At 45.4% G+C, this 17,054-nt stretch overlaps 1 protein-coding gene across 1 annotated transcript; it reads left to right on the top strand.

Annotated features, from left to right (window-relative positions):
• The first annotated feature begins 58 nt into the window (after window positions 1–58).
• Window positions 59–16,811, top strand: LOC124032008 (amyloid-beta A4 precursor protein-binding family A member 1-like). Its single transcript, XM_046343943.1, has 10 exons — window positions 59–1,719; window positions 2,856–2,991; window positions 4,558–4,703; window positions 8,674–8,760; window positions 10,561–10,746; window positions 13,506–13,688; window positions 14,197–14,409; window positions 14,949–15,068; window positions 15,196–15,336; window positions 16,313–16,811. Exons 1-10 carry the CDS (start codon window positions 115–117, stop codon window positions 16,382–16,384), a joined length of 2,889 nt encoding a protein of 962 aa, XP_046199899.1. The 5' UTR covers window positions 59–114; the 3' UTR covers window positions 16,385–16,811.
• Window positions 16,812–17,054: the final 243 nt, after the last annotated feature.

Genomic DNA, 17,054 nt, shown 5'->3' with positions numbered 1-17,054 from the left:
ATGAGAGAGGGAGAGAGAATGAGAGGGGGAAAGAGGGGGGACCGAGACAGGGAGGACAGTGAGGTCTGCAGAGTGCAGGAGCAAACATCCAGCCGCCAGCGGAAGGAGGAGAGGATGAGAAAGGGAGATGGAGAAGACAATGATAGAGCGGAAGTTGAGGTCTTCTCTATAGGGAACTGTAACACCCCTGAGGACAGTAAGAGCTCAGTGTGTGTCTCACAGTCCCCACAAAGGGCCCCCTATAAGGGAAGTGGAGGGGGAAGGGATTGGACATGTGAAGCCCCTCAAAGGGCCCATAAGGAGGTGAAGAGGCAGGGGAAGGGAGGAGGACGGGGAGGAAGGAGTGAGAGGGGAGGTGTAAAGAGTGGGAGGGAAGGAGGAAGGGCCGTGAGGGAGACTGACAGGCAGGAATACACTGGCCACATAGTGTCTGAGATGAAGGTATACATGAGCAGCAGCAGCAGCTCAGAGACACAGGACTGCAGAGAGGCTGCCGTCAGGCCCAGACCACCAAGGCCCAGGCCCAGGCCTAGATCCGGGCCCAGCCCCAGCACCCCACACCCTCACCAGACACAATCCCACACTCAGCAGGCCAAGGCCCGCCCGAAACAAGCCTACCAGACCCACACCTACCTGACAGAGGTCCATACCCTCCCAAAACAGGCCTACCAGACCCACACCTACCTGACAGAGGTCGATCCCCTCCCGAAACAGGTCCAGAACCATCAGCTACAGGCCCAGAGCGACGTCCGACAACACCAGCAGACACAGAACTGTAGAGAAAGTGCTATCAGGCCTACACACAGATCTAGCCCCAACACACCACACCCTCAACCCCCCCAGACCCCGGCCCAAATGCAGCACATCCAGGCCCACCAAATCCAGGCCCAGTATAGACAGGCCCCTCCGACACAGGCCCAGATGCATAAGAGACAAGCACCCACCCACCCGACACATGCCCAGACCAACAAGAGACAAGCACCCACCCACCCAACACAGGCCCAGACCAAGCAGCAACACAAAGAGAGTCCCGTCAGTCCCAGCCACAGCCCTAGGCCCACCTCTGACAGTCCTAGACCCATCTCTGACAGCGCTAGTCCCATCTCTGACAGCCCTAGGCCCACCTCTGACAGTCCTAGACCCATCTCTGACAGCGCTAGGCCCATCTCTGACAGCCCTAGGCCCATCTCTGACAGCCCTAGGCCCACCTCTGACAGCCCTAGGCCCACCTCTGACAGCCCTAGGCCCATCTCTGACAGCCCTAGGCCCACCTCTGACAGCCCTAGGCCCACCTCTGACAGCCCTAGGCCCACCTCTGACAGCCTTAGGCCCACCTCTGACAGCCCTAGGCCCATCTCTGACAGTCCTAGACCCACCTCTAACAGCCCTAGGCCTGCCCCACCTCCCAGCCACAATGCCCAGACACAGGAACACACTCCCAACACCCGACAGACCGAGCAGCATTGCAGAGAGACCACCACCAGTTGGAGCGCCAAGCCTCCGTCTCCTCTCCTCCAGGAGAGCCACCAGACCCAGACCTATCACCCTCGCAGAGACAGCACCGCCAGCCCCAGCCCAAGGCCCACTTCTGACTCCTCATCCAGCCTGGACAAACATCCCAGGGCTGTAAAACTATCAACATCACCAGCTCCACCAGCTTCACACCACAACACAGAGCCACAGAGGGAGTACCCCGAGGAGAGACAGACACACAAACAGGTAACTGCCTGATGCTGCCAACTCCACAGGGTTTGTTTTGTGTTATTCGTTTACTTGACAGGGACCATGTACAACAAACATTGCACCAGATTTGACCTACATCTCATCTGCAGTCGTGTTCCTGTCTGTTGTTAGTAGGATCTCCTCTCTGTTCCAGTTGTTAGTCAGATCTCCCCTCTGTCTGTTCCAGTTGTTAGTCAGATCTCCCCTCTGTCTGTTCCAGTTGTTAGTCAGATCTCCCCTCTGTCTGTTCCAGTTGTTAGTCAGATCTCCCCTCTGTCTGTTCCAGTTGTTAGTCAGATCTCCCTCTGTCTGTTCCAGTTGTTAGTCAGATCTCCCCTCTGTCTGTTCCAGTTGTTAGTAAGATCTCCCCTCTGTCTGTTCCAGTTGTTAGTCAGATCTCCCCTCTGTCTGTTCCAGTTGTTAGTCAGATCTCCCCTCTGTCTGTTCCAGTTGTTAGTCAGATCTCCCCTCTGTCTGTTCCAGTTGTTAGTCAGATCTCCTCTCTGTTCCAGTTGTTAGTCAGATCTCCCCTCTGTCTGTTCCAGTTGTTAGTCAGATCTCCCCTCTGTTCCAGTTGTTAGTCAGATCTCCTCTCTGTTCCAGTTGTTAGTAAGATCTCCTCTCTGTTCCAGTTGTTAGTAAGATCTCCTCTCTGTTCCAGTTGTTAAGATCTCTGTTCCAGTTGTTAGTCAGATCTCCCCTCTGTCTGTTCCAGTTGTTAGTCAGATCTCCCTCTGTCTGTTCCAGTTGTTAGTCAGATCTCTCCTCTGTCTGTTCCAGTTGTTAGTCAGATCTCCCTGTCTGTTCCAGTTGTTAGTCAGATCTCCCCTCTGTCTGTTCCAGTTGTTAGTCAGATCTCCCCTCTGTCTGTTCCAGTTGTTAGTCAGATCTCCCCTCTGTCTGTTCCAGTTGTTAGTCAGATCTCCCCTCTGTCTGTTCCAGTTGTTAGTCAGATCTCCCCTCTGTCTGTTCCAGTTGTTAGTCAGATCTCCCCTCTGTCTGTTCCAGTTGTTAGTCAGATCTCCCCTCTGTCTGTTCCAGTTGTTAGTAAGATCTCCCCTCTGTCTGTTCCAGTTGTTAGTCAGATCTCCCCTCTGTCTGTTCCAGTTGTTAGTAAGATCTGTCTATTCCAGATGCCCTACAACATCTCAGAGCAGCAGCCTGGCACGCCCCACTGTCCAGAGCCCCGGGCCCTACAGGAGGACAGTAACAACACACCTCAGCCTGAACCAACACAGAACAACGCCTCGTTCCCCAGCTTCGTGGATGGTAAAAAAAGTTCATTGATTCCATACCTGAGTAATGGATGTTTGATTATGATATAACCATTTATGGCTCTTTCTGGTCTCTGGTGTGGTGTGCATTATCTGATGATTTTATAGTGCTGCAACCAAATTGCTGAAGCAATGGGACAATAAAATGGTCTGAATGTGAATGTGTATCTGAATGTGAATGTGAATCTGAATCTGAATCTGAATGTGAATCTGAATGTGAATCAATGTGAATCTGAATGTGAATGTGAATCTGAATGTAAATGTGAATCTGAATGTGAATCTGAATGTGAATGTGAATCTGAATGTGAATCTAAATGTGAATGTGAATCTGAATGTGAATCTAAATGTGATTGTGAATCTGAATGTGAATCTGAATGTGAATGTGAATCTGAATGTGAATCTAAATGTGAATCTGAATGTGAATCTGAAAATGTGAATCTGAATGTGAATCTGAATGTGAATCTGAATGTGAATCTAAATGTAAATGTGTATCTGAATGTGAATCTGAATGTGAATCTGAATGTGAATGTGAATCTGAATCTGAATCTGAATCTGAATGTGAATGTGAATCTGAATGTGAATCTGAATGTGAATCTGAATGTGAATGTGAATCTGAATGTGAATCTAAATGTGATTGTGAATCTGAATGTGAATCTGAATGTGAATCTGAATGTGAATCTAAATGTGAATCTGAATGTGAATCTGAATCTGAATCTGAATCTGAATGTGAATGTGAATCTGAATGTGAATCTGAATGTGAATGTGAATCAATGTGAATCTGAATGTGAATGTGAATCTGAATCTGAATGTGAATCTGAATGTGAATCTGAATGTGAATCTGAATGTGAATCTGAATGTGAATCTGAATGTGAATCTAAATGTGAATGTGAATCTGAATGTGAATCTGAATGTGAATGTGAATCTGAATGTGAATCTGAATGTGAATCTAAATGTGAATGTGAATCTGAATGTGAATCTAAATGTGAATGTGAATCTGAATGTGAATCTGAATGTGAATCTGAATGTGAATCTGAATGTGAATGTGAATCTGAATGTGAATCTGAATGTGAATCTGAATGTGAATCTGAATCTGAATGTGAATGTGAATCTGAATGTGAATCTGAATGTGAATGTGAATCTGAATGTGAATCTGAATGTGAATGTGAATCTGAATGTGAATCTGAATCTGAATGTGAATCTGAATGTGAATGTGAATCTGAATGTGAATCTGAATCTGAATGTGAATCTGAATGTGAATGTGAATCTGAATGTGAATGTGAATCTGAATGTGAATCTGAATGTGAATCTGAATGTGAATCTGAATCTGAATGTGAATCTGAATGTGAATCTGAATGTGAATCTGAATGTGAATCTGAATGTGAATCTAAATCTGCATCTGCAAATAAAAATTTGATTTAGAATCTGAATCTAAATATGAATCTGAATTTGAATTTGAATGTGAATGTGAATGTGAATGTGAATGTGAATGTGAATGTGAATCTGTCTGGATCTGAGTCACGGCTTCTTGTCTATAAATAAATCCATATTTCTCATTTCCCAGTCCCAGGACCGTGTGAGCCCGAGGACCTGATTGATGGCATCATCTTTGCTGCTAACTACCTGGGTTCCACCCAGCTGCTGTCTAACAAGAACCCATCTAAAGGAACACGCATGTCCCAGGCGCAGGAGGCTGTCAGCCAGGTCAAGGTATGGTGTGTGGGTGTGGTGTATGGTGTGTGTGTGTTTGTGTGTGGTGTGTGTGGGTGTGTGTGTATATGGTGTGTGTGTGTGTGGGTGTGCGTGTGTGTGTGTGTGTGTGTGTGTGTGTGTGTGTGTGTGTGTGTGTGTGTGTGTGTGTGTGTGTGTGTGTGTGTGTGTGTGTGTGTGTGTGTGTGTGTGTGTGTGTGTGTGTGTGGGTGTGTGTGTGTGTGTGGTGTGTGTGTGTTGGTTCTTCTATCCTTGTGGCAACCTAAATTCCCCCCAATTCCCCACAAGGATAATAAAACAAGACAATTCTCCCTCAACGGGACATTTCTCACGTCCCCAAGAGGACAAAGTTTAGGGTTTAGGGTTATGAGTTACGGGTTATGAGTTATGGGTTATGGGTTAGGGTTCTGGGTTATGGGTTATGGGTTATGGGTTAGGGTTATAGGTTAGGTTATGGGTTATGGGTTATGGGTTATGGGTTATGGGTTATGGGTTAGGGTTATGGGTTATGGGTTATGGGTTATAGGGTTATGGGTTAGGGTTATGGGTTATGGGTTAGGGTTATGGGTTGTGGGTTATGGGTTAGGGTTATGGGTTATGGGTTATGGGTTAGGGGTTAGGGTTATGGATTACAGGTTAGGGTTATGGTAAGGGTTATGGTAAGGGTTTGGGTTAGGATTAGGATTAGGATTAGGGTTACGGATTACAGGTTATGGTTATGGTAAGGGTTAGGGTTAGGGTTTGGGTTAGGGGTTAGGGTTAGGTTTAGGGTTAGGGGTATTTTATGGGATTACAGGTTAGGGTTATGGTATAAGGGTTAGCATGGTTAGGGTAGGTTAGGGAAAATAGTATTTTGAATGGCATATAAATTATATTATATTAGCATTAGGGCTAACTGACCATAATGTTGTTAGATTAGCATTGTGCTGTCTGACTAACTGACCAGGCTAATGTTGTTATATTAGCATTGTGCTGGTTACATATTTGTATAAAAGACCGAACATATGGGTATATGTTGTAAATATATTAAATATATGTAAATGATGAAATATTAGGTTAGGGTTAGGCCTATTCATTGTATTGTTGTTAATTATTTTGGATAGTTGACCAGGCTAATTTGTAAGTTATATTAGCATTGTGCATGGAATGTCTTAGTTGACCAAGGCTTAGTTGTTATGAGACCAGGCTAATGTTGTTATTAGCATTGTGCTGTCTGACTAGTTGACCAGGCTAATTTATATTAGCATTGTGCTGTCTGACTAGTTGACCAGGCTAATGTTGTATATTATTAGTTGACCAGGCTAATGTTGTTATATTAGCATTGTGCTGTCTGACTAGTTGACCAGGGCTAATGTTGTTATATTAGCATTGTGCTAACTGACCAGGCTAATGTTGTTATATTACCATTGTGCTGTCTGACTAGTTGACCAGGCTAATGTTGTTATATTAGCATTGTGCTGTCTGACTAGTTGACCAGGCTAATGTTGTTATATTAGCATTGTGCTGTCTGACTAGTTGACCAGGCTAATGTTGTTATATTAGCATTGTGCTGTCTGACTAGTTGACCAGGCTAAGTTTGTTATATTAGCATTGTGCTGTCTGACTAGTTGACCAGGCTAAGTTTGTTATATTAGCATTGTGCTGTCTGACTAGTTGACCAGGCTAAGTTTGTTATATTAGCATTGTGCTGTCTGACTAGTTGACCAGGCTAATGTTGTTATATTAGCATTGTGCTGTCTGACTAGTTGACCAGGCTAAGTTTGTTATATTAGCATTGTGCTGTCTGACTAGTTGACCAGGCTAAGTTTGTTATATTAGCATTGTGCTGTCTGACTAGATGACCAGGCTATGTTTGTTATATTAGCATTGTGCTGTCTGACTAGTTGACCAGGCTAATGTTGTTATATTAGCATTGTGCTGTCTGACTAGTTGACCAGGCTAATTTGTTATATTAGCATTGTGCTGTCTGACTAGTTGACCAGGCTAAGTTTGTTATATTAGCATTGTGCTGTCTGACTATTAGGCTAAGTTTGTTATATTAGCATTGTGCTGTCTGACTAGTTGACCAGGCTAAGTTTGTTATATTAGCATTGTGCTGTCTGACTAGTTGACCAGGCTAATGTTGTTATATTAGCATTGTGCTGTCTGACTAGTTGACCAGGCTAAGTTTGTTATATTAGCATTGTGCTGTCTGACTAGTTGACCAGGCTAATGTTGTTATATTAGCATTGTGCTGTCTGACTAGTTGACCAGGCTAATGTTTGTTATATTAGCATTGTGCTGTCTGACTAGTTGACCAGGCTAATGTTGTTATATTAGCATTGTGCTGTCTGACTAGTTGACCAGGCTAATGTTGTTATATTAGCATTGTGCTGTCTGACTAGTTGACCAGGCTAAGTTTGTTATATTAGCATTGTGCTGTCTGACTAGTTGACCAGGCTAATGTTGTTATATTAGCATTGTGCTGTCTGACTAGTTGACCAGGCTAATGTTGTTATATTAGCATTGTGCTGTCTGACTAGTTGACCAGGCTAATGTTGTTATATTAGCATTGTGCTGTCTGACTAGTTGACCAGGCTAATGTTGTTATATTAGCATTGTGCTGTCTGACTAGTTGACCAGGCTAATGTTGTTATATTAGCATTGTGCTGTCTGACTAGTTGACCAGGCTAATGACCAGGCTAAGTTTGTTATATTAGCATTGTGCTGTCTGACTAGTTGACCAGGCTAAGTTTGTTATATTAGCATTGTGCTGTCTGACTAGTTGACCAGGCTAATGTTGTTATATTAGCATTGTGCTGTCTGACTAGTTGACCAGGCTAAGTTTGTTATATTAGCATTGTGCTGTCTGACTAGTTGACCAGGCTAATTTGTTATATTAGCATTGTGCTGTCTGACTAGTTGACCAGGCTAAGTTTGTTATATTTGCTGTCTGACTAGTTGACCATATGTTGTTATATTAGCATTGTGCTGTCTGACTAGTTGACCAGGCTAATGTTGTTATATTAGCATTGTGCTGTCTGACTAGTTGACCAGGCTAAGTTTGTTATATTAGCATTGTGCTGTCTGACTAGTTGACCAGGCTAATGTTGTTATATTAGCATTGTGCTGTCTGACTAGTTGCCAGGCTAATGTTGTTATATTAGCATTGTGCTGTCTGACTAGTTGACCAGGCTAATGTTGTTATATTAGCATTGTGCTGTCTGACTAGTTGACCAGGCTAAGTTTGTTATATTAGCATTGTGCTGTCTGACTAGTTGACCAGGCTAATGTTGTTATATTAGCATTGTGCTGTCTGACTAGTTGACCAGGCTAATGTTGTTATATTAGCATTGTGCTGTCTGACTAGTTGACCAGGCTAATGTTGTTATATTAGCATTGTGCTGTCTGACTAGTTGACCAGGCTAAGTTTGTTATATTAGCATTGTGCTGTCTGACTAGTTGACCAGGCTAATGTTGTTATATTAGCATTGTGCTGTCTGACTAGTTGACCAGGCTAATGTTGTTATATTAGCATTGTGCTGTCTGACTAGTTGCCAGGCTAATGTTGTTATATTAGCATTGTGCTGTCTGACTAGTTGACCAGGCTAATGTTGTTATATTAGCATTGTGCTGTCTGACTAGTTGCCAGGCTAATGTTGTTATATTAGCATTGTGCTGTCTGACTAGTTGACCAGGCTAATGTTGTTATATTAGCATTGTGCTGTCTGACTAGTTGACCAGGCTAATGTTGTTATATTAGCATTGTGCTGTCTGACTATTTGACCAGGCTAATGTTGTTATCCATTCGATGTTCAAGATGATATTGTTGTTGTTTTTTACGCTGATCTGATGTCTTGATCTGTGGATGTCAGTTGGTCTGTTCATCAATGTTATGCCTAATACTAAGGAAATGTACCTTGTGAGTGCCCTTTCTAACCACACGATGGCGATCTCTCGTTCCTGTTTGACCATGGTGGTTTGACCACAGAGCCAAGATGGAGACTCTCAGACGGTGACAGAAGTGGACCTCTTCATCTCCACCAAGGCTGTCAAAGTGCTGAATGCCGACTCACAGGTGTGTGACTGTGAGACAATTATTTAACTTCTTATCTCTGAGTTAATTTTTAAAAAACAGGGTGTATTTCTTCTCTGTAACGCCAAGTCTTTGACTATCCATTCACACACACGTAGACAATGCATCTTTTAAAGGCAATATTCACCCGTCGGCGAAAATCACATACACATGTAAATCGTAAATGTTGGGCTCAATCAGAAATGAACTTTAGATGTTCAAGCGCCCTATAATGTGGATCTAATGCAGATCGGATTGAATCCCCGCCTAGGATTAACCCCCCAGGAGACGCTGATGGACAGTTGTTACCACAGCAGCCATATATATTATTTACCCCCCCCCGCTGATGGCCAGTTATTACCACAGCAGCCATATATATTATTTACCCCCCTCCGCTGATGGCCAGTTATTACCACAGCAGTCATATATATTATTTACCCCCAGGAGACGCTGATGGCCAGTTATTACCACAGCAGTCATATATATTATTTACCCCCCAGGAGACGCTGAGGGACAGTTATTACCACAGCAGCCATATATATTATTTACCCCCCTCCGCTGATGGCCAGTTATTACCACAGCAGCCATATATATTATTTACCCCCCTCCGCTGATGGCCAGTTATTACCACAGCAGTCATATATATTATTTACCCCCAGGAGACGCTGATGGCCAGTTATTACCACAGCAGCCATATATATTATTTACCCCCCCCCAGGAGACGCTGATGGCCAGTTATTACCACAGCAGCCATATATATTATTTACCCCCCCCCTCCGCTGATGGCCAGTTATTACCACAGCAGTCATATATATTATTTACCCCCAGGAGACGCTGAGGGACAGTTATTACCACAGCAGCCATATATATTATTTACCCCCCCAGGAGACGCAGATGGCCAGTTATTACCACAGCAGCCATATATATTATTTACCCCCCAGGAGACGCTGAGGGACAGTTATTACCACAGCAGTCATATATATTATTTACCCCCCCAGGAGACGATGATGGCCAGTTATTACCACAGCAGCCATATATATTATTTACCCCCCCCCAGGAGACGCTGAGGGACAGTTATTACCACAGCAGCCATATATTATTTACCCCCCCAGGAGACGCTGATGGACAGTTATTACCACAGCAGCCATATATATTATTTACCCCCCCCCAGGAGACGCTGATGGCCAGTTATTACCACAGCAGCCATATATATTATTTACCCCCCCCCCCAGGAGACGCTGATAAACAGTTATTACCACAGCGGCCATATATATTATTACCCCCCCCCAGGAGACGCTGATAAACAGTTATTACCACAGCGGTCATATATATTATTTACCCCCCCCCAGGAGACGATGATGGCCAGTTATTACCACAGCAGCCATATATATTATTTACCCCCAGGAGACGCTGAGGGACAGTTATTACCACAGCAGTCATATATATTATTTACCCCCCCAGGAGACGATGATGGGACAGTTATTACCACAGCAGCCATATATATTATTTACCCCCCCCCAGGAGACGCTGAGGGACAGTTATTACCACAGCAGCCATATATATTATTTACCCCCCCCCAGGAGACGCTGCGGGACAGTTATTACCACAGCAGCCATATATATTATTTACCCCCCAGGAGACGCTGATGGCCAGTTATTACCACAGCAGCCATATATATTATTTACCCCCCCCCTCCGCTGATGGCCAGTTATTACCACAGCAGCCATATATATTATTTACCCCCCCCCTCCGCTGATGGCCAGTTATTACCACAGCAGTCATATATATTATTTACCCCCCCAGGAGACGCTGATGGACAGTGCGTTGCGTTCCATATCCTACATCGCAGACATCGGGAGCATCGTGGTTCTGATGGCTCGTACCCGTATGGCAGGAACATCCTCACAGGACTGTAGTGAAGCTGATCTCTCCTCCTCAGAGGGGCCGAGACGGTACAGGATGATCTGCTACGTCTTCGAGTCAGAGGACGTGAGTACTATTGTATTCTGTTTTTGTTCTATTCTAGGGTATTCTGATCTGTTCTGTTTTCTATCCCCCCCCCATGCTCTCCCTTTGTATACTGCTGAATATGATTAATTTATTGGGGATTTTGGTCTCTGATTATTGATTATTGATTACCAGTGTTCGCAGAAGAAGGTTTAATGCTCAATTTAAAACACACCATTTTTGATTAAACAATTTCTATACACTGTCTACAGTACAATACTACTATTATTATTGCTTTACTCATCTCTAATTTAGGCTTTCCTATAACAACAGTATCTACACTACATTACCAAAAGCATGTGGACACCTGCTCGTCGAACATCTCATTCTGAAATCACAGGCATTAATATGGAGTTGGTCCCCCCTTTGCTGCTATAACAGCCTCCACTCTTCTGGGAAGGCTTTCCACTAGATGTTGGAACATTGTCGCTATAACAGCCTCCACTCTTCTGGGAAGGCTTTCCACTAGATGTTGGAACATTGCTGCTATAACAGCCTCCACTCTTCTGGGAAGGTTTTCCACTAGATGTTGGAACATTGCTGCTATAACAGCCTCCACTCTTCTGGGAAGGCTTTCCACTAGATGTTGGAACATTGCTGCTATAACAGCCTCCACTCTTCTGGGAAGGTTTTCCACTGGATGTTGGAACATTGCTGCAGGGGTACTTGCTTCCATTCAGCCACAAGAGCATTAGTGAGGTCGGGCACTGATGTTGGGCGATTAGGCCTGGCTGGCAGTAGGCGTTCCAATTCATCCCAAAGGTATTCGATGAGGTTGAGGGCAGGGCCTTCTACAGGCCAGTCAAGGTCTTGCACACTGATCTCAACAAACCATTTCTGTATGGACCTCGATTTGTGCAAGGGGGGCATTGTCATGCTGAAACAGGAAAGGGCCTTCCCCAAACTGTTTCCACAAAGTTAGAAGCACAAAATTGTCTAGAAGGTCATCGTTGTATGCTGTAGCGTTAAGATTTCCCTTCACAGGAACTAAAGGGCCCGAACCATGAAAAACAGCCCCAGACCATTATTCCTCCTCTACCAAACTTCACAGTTGGCACTATGCATTGGGGCAGGTAGTGTTCTCCTGGCATCCTCCGAACCCCGATAACTCCGTCAGACTGCCAGATGGTGAAGTGTGATTCACTCCAGAGAACGTGTTTCCACTGCTCCCATGTCCAATGGCGGCCAGCTTTACACCACTCCAGCCAACGTTTGGCATTGCGCATGGTGATGTTAGGCTTGTGTTTGGTTGCCAAGGAAACCCATTTCATGAAGCTCCTAACAAATAAATCAAATCAAATCAAATCACATTTTATTTGTCACATACACATGGTTAGCAGATGTTAGTGCGAGTGTAGCGAAATGCTTGTGCTTCTAGTTCCGACAATGCAGTAATAACCAACAAGTAATCTAGCGAACAATTCCAAAACTACTAACTTATAGACACAAGTGTAAGGGGGTAAAGAATATGTACATAAAGATATATGAATGAGTGATGGTACAGAGCAGCATAGGCAAGATACAGTAGATGGTATTGAGTGCAGTATATACATATGAGATGAGTATGTAAACAAAGTGGCATAGTTAAAGTGGCTAGTGATACATGTATTACATAAGGATGCAGTAGATGATAGAGTACAGTATATACGTATACATATGAGATGAATAATGTAGGATATGTAAACATTATATTAGGTAGCATTGTTTAAAGTGGCTAGTGATATATTTTACATCATTTCCCATCAATTCCCATTATTAAGGTGGCTGGAGTTGAGTCAGTGTGTTGGCAGCAGCCACTCAATGTTAGTGGTGGCTGTTTAACAGTCTGATGGCCTTGAGATAGAAGCTGTTTTTCCGTCTCTCGGTCCCAGCTTTGATGCATAGTTATTGTGCCGAAGTTGCTTCCAGAGGCAGTTTGGAACTCGTAGTGTGTTGCAACTGAGGACAGACGGTTTTTGCATGCTACGTGCTTCTGTGAGCTTGTGTGGCCTACCACTTCATGGCTGAGCCGTTGTTGCTCCTAAATGTTTACAGTTCACAATAACAGCACTTACAGTTAACCGGGGCAGCTCTAACAGGGAAAGTGATGAACTGACTTCTTGGAAAGGTGGCATCCTATGACGACGCCATGTTGAAAGTCACTGAGCTCTTCTGTAAAGCCATTTTACTGCCAGTGTTTGTCTATGGAGATTGCATGGACGCATGCTCGATTTTTAGACACCTGTCAGCAACGGGTGTGGCTGAAATAGCCAAATCCACTAATTGGAAGGGGTGTCCACATACTTTTGTATATATAGTGTATCTTCATTCATCATTTCAGTTGGTCCTAAACCTCTCCCACTTCTGTATTGGTGTCAACTTGAATAGCCTGTCACTTCCGTTGAATAGTTTCTCCCTCTCCCCTCTCCCCTCCCCTCCCCCTCTCCCCTCCCCCTCTCCTCCCCTTCCCTCTCCCCTCTCCCTCTCCCTCTCCCCCTCTCCCCTCGCCCTCTCCCTCTCTCTCCTCTCCCCTCGCCCTCTCTCTCTCACTCCTCTCCCTCGCCCGCTCCCTTTCCCCCCTCTCCCCTCGCCTCTCTCCCTCTCTCTCCTCTCCCCTCCCCTCTCCCTCTCTCTACTCGCCCTCTCCCTCTCTCTCCTCTCCCCTCCTCTCTCTCTCTCTCCTCGCCCTCTCCCTCTCTCTCCTCCTCTCCCTCACCCTCTCCCTCTACTGCCCTCCCCTTTCCTCTCCCTCTCCTCCCCAGGCCCAGCTCATTGCCCAGTCCATCGGCCAGGCGTTCAGCGTTGCCTACAGGGAGTTCCTCCGTGCCAATGGGATCAACCCTAAGGACCTGAGTCAGAAACAATACAGTGACATCATCAATTCCCAGGAAATGTACAATGACGACCTGGTCCATTTCTCAAACTCTGACAACTGTAAAGAGTGTGTGTGTGTGTGTGTGTACGTGTGTACGTGTGTGTGTACGTGCGTGCGCTCGCATCCGCGCCTATATGTGTGCATGAAATACTGATAGACCAGCGTAAAGAGGTGTGACGGGATACTGTAGTGATTGTTGACCGTGATTCATGACTCTAGATACACTCCGTCAACACAGTATAGATAGCAGATTACAGTAGAGTAGATATTGAGACTCTTGGCCCATGCAGTAGCTAGACAGCGCAAAGATGTTTACCAAAGTTCAGGATCAATTTTAGCCATTCGGAAAGCTAATCAAATTACACTGAATAGTACAAGTAAGTAGTGCTCTTGCTTCAGTGAGACCACTACTGAAATTCTGCATATATATATTTGTTATATACTTTGTGTTATTATTATTTTTCATATTTTTCATATTTTTATTACCAACTAAAATCCAGTTTATAAGATATACTAATCACTTCCACTTAAAGATATATATAAATATCTGTCTCTGTGTGTGTTTGTGTGTCTCCCAGCTGGAGTTGGAGAAGCAGAAGGGAGAGAGCCTAGGTGTGGTGATAGTGGAGTCTGGCTGGGGCTCCATCCTGCCAACAGTTATCCTAGCTAACATGTTGAACAGCGGCCCGGCTGCCCGCTCTGGGAAACTCAGCGTCGGGGACCAGATCATGTCCATCAACAACACCAGCCTGGTGGGCCTGCCGTTAGCTACCTGCCAAGGCATCATCAAGGTCTGCAGCATACAGTCGACTCTGCTCTTTAATCAGTCATGAAGGACAGGAGATGGGGAGTAGAGGAAAGGGAGCCATTCTAGTGTGGGGATTGAGACACAGCCATTCTAGGAAGCCATTCTAGTGTGGAGATTGAGACACAGGCATTCTAGGAAGACATTCTAGTGTGGAGATTGAGACACAGGCATTCTAGGAAGCCATTCTAATGTTGAGATTGAGACACAGCCATTCTAGGAAGCAATTCTAGTGTTGGGATTGAGACACAGCCATTCTAGGAAGCAATTCTAGTGTTGGGATTGAGACACAGCCATTCTAGGAAGCCGTTCTAGTGTTGAGATTGAGACACAGCCATTCTAGTGTGGAGATTGAGACACAGCCATTCTAGGAAGCCATTCTAGTGTTGGGATTGAGACACAGCCATTCTAGGAAGCCATTCTAGTGTTGGGATTGAGACACAGACATTCTAGTGTGGAGATTGAGACACAGCCATTCTAGTGTGGAGACAGGTGTCATTTATCGTGTTCCGGTCGTTCTGCCAGGGTCTGAAGAGCCAGGTGCAGGTGAAGCTGAGCATCGTGAGTTGTCCTCCTGTCACCACCGTCCTCATCAAGAGACCTGACCTCAAGTTCCAGCTGGGCTTCAGTGTTCAGAACGGCATCGTGAGTAGGATTATGATACCCTTACAATGCGTTATAAGTCTTGTCATAACCATGTATAACCTCTCTCAAAATGATCCTGATAACAGCCATTCATTTGGATTCAGAGATTTGTTTTCTTTCTCCTCAGATCTGCAGTCTGATGCGTGGAGGTATCGCAGAGCGAGGAGGGGTGCGAGTCGGCCACAGGATCATTGAGATCAATGGGCAGAGTGTGGTTGCCATGCCGCATGAGAAGATAGTCCAGACCCTGTCTGTGTCAGTGGGAGAGGTGAGCATCAGATTTCAATGGCAGTTAGGTAACTGACAACTTTATATACTTTCAATTTATATCCTATCAGAGCCCGAAACAGACCAATCAGAAGGTGCTTCTACACCTGCATTGCTTGCTGTTTGGGGTTTTAGGCTGGGTTTCTGTACAGCACTTTGAGATATCAGCTGATGTACGAAGGGCTATATAAATACATTTGATTTGATTTTATACAAATACAAGTGTGTCTTCACAATTAGCACTGATATGTCCTCTTCTCTTCTCCTCCTCATCCTCTCCCACTCCTCCTCTCCCCCTCCTCCTCCTTCTCCTCCTCTCTCCCTCTCCTCCTCCACCTCCTGTCCTCCCTCTCCTCTTCCTCCTCTCCTCCCCTACCTCTCCTCCTCATCCACCTCCTCTCCCCCTCCTCCTACTTCTCCTCCTCCTCCTCCTGTCCTCCCTCTCCTCCTCCTCCTCTCCTCCCCTACCTCTCCTCCTCATCCACCTCCTCTCCCCCTCCTCCTACTTCTCCTCCTCCTCCTGTCCCCCCTCTCCTCCTCCTCCTCTCCTCCCCTACCTCTCCTCCTCATCCTCCTCCTCTCCCCCTCCTCCTCATATTCCACCTCTCTCCCTCCTCCTACTACTCCTCCTCCTGTCCTCCCTTTCCTCTACGTCCTCCCCTCCCCTACCTCTCCTCCTCATCCTCCACCTCTCTCCCTCCTCCTCCTCCTACCTCTCCCTCTCCTCCTCCTCCTCCTCCTTTCCTACCTCTCCTGTGTCCCCTCCACCTCCTCTCCTCTCCTTCTCTTCTCTTCCCTCTCCCCCTTCTCCCCTTCTCTCCTCCTCATCCTCCTCCATCTTCATCCTCTCCTAACTGTCCTCCTCTTCCTCTCCTACCTCTCATCCTTCTCCCTTTTCTCCTATTCCTCCTCAACCTCCTCTCCTTCCTGTTCTGCTCCTCTTCCTCCTCTCCCCCTCCCCTCCTCCTCTCTGTCAGATCAATATGAAGACCATGCCTGCAGTGATGTTCCGACTGTTAACAGGGCAGGAGATTCCCGTCTACATTTAGACTCTCCACGCTCAGAGTTCTAAATTGCACCCTATTCCCTATGTAGTGCACTACTTTAGACCAGGATCCATAAGGTTCCGGTCAAAAGTAGTGCACAATGTAGGGAATAGGGCGCAATTTATTACGCACACCTTATCTGCATCTCTTTTTGTGTACTCGCTCACTGCTTCTGCATGTCTGGGAGACGTTGAACAGACGGGGTGGTCGACAGTCAGTGGAGCCATTAAAATGAGCCTGTCCTCCGATTTACAGTGCCACCAGCCTCCACTGGGTGATACATTAGGAAGGTGTATTTTTCTATCACGTTATTTTCCTGTTATTCGACTGACAGGGATTACTCCATTCTCAATTTAAGGCTTCTTTCAAATACATTGAAGAACTACACAGTCATAATGGGTTGAAATGTACATAACATAAGCTGTGTGTGTGTGTGTGTGTGTGTGTGTGTGTGTGTGTGTGTGTGTGTGTGTGTGTGTGTGTGTGTGTGTGTGTGTGTGTGTGTGTGTGTGTGTGTGTGTGTGTGTGTGTGTGTGTGTGTGTGTGTGTGTGTGTGTGTGTGTGTGTACTGTACATGCAAGGTCTTTAACGTTTTCTTATGACGAGAGACTACAAACACAACACATTTTATTTTCAATGTAATCCTTCTTTTTCTTTCCTTTTTCTTTTATAA

This window comes from Oncorhynchus gorbuscha, linkage group LG01, assembly GCF_021184085.1.
Source record: "Oncorhynchus gorbuscha isolate QuinsamMale2020 ecotype Even-year linkage group LG01, OgorEven_v1.0, whole genome shotgun sequence".
NCBI classification, from domain to species: Eukaryota; Metazoa; Chordata; class Actinopteri; order Salmoniformes; family Salmonidae; genus Oncorhynchus; species Oncorhynchus gorbuscha.
The sequence above is the reverse complement of the archived record's forward strand: the minus strand, read 5'-3'. Positions and strand labels throughout refer to the sequence as shown.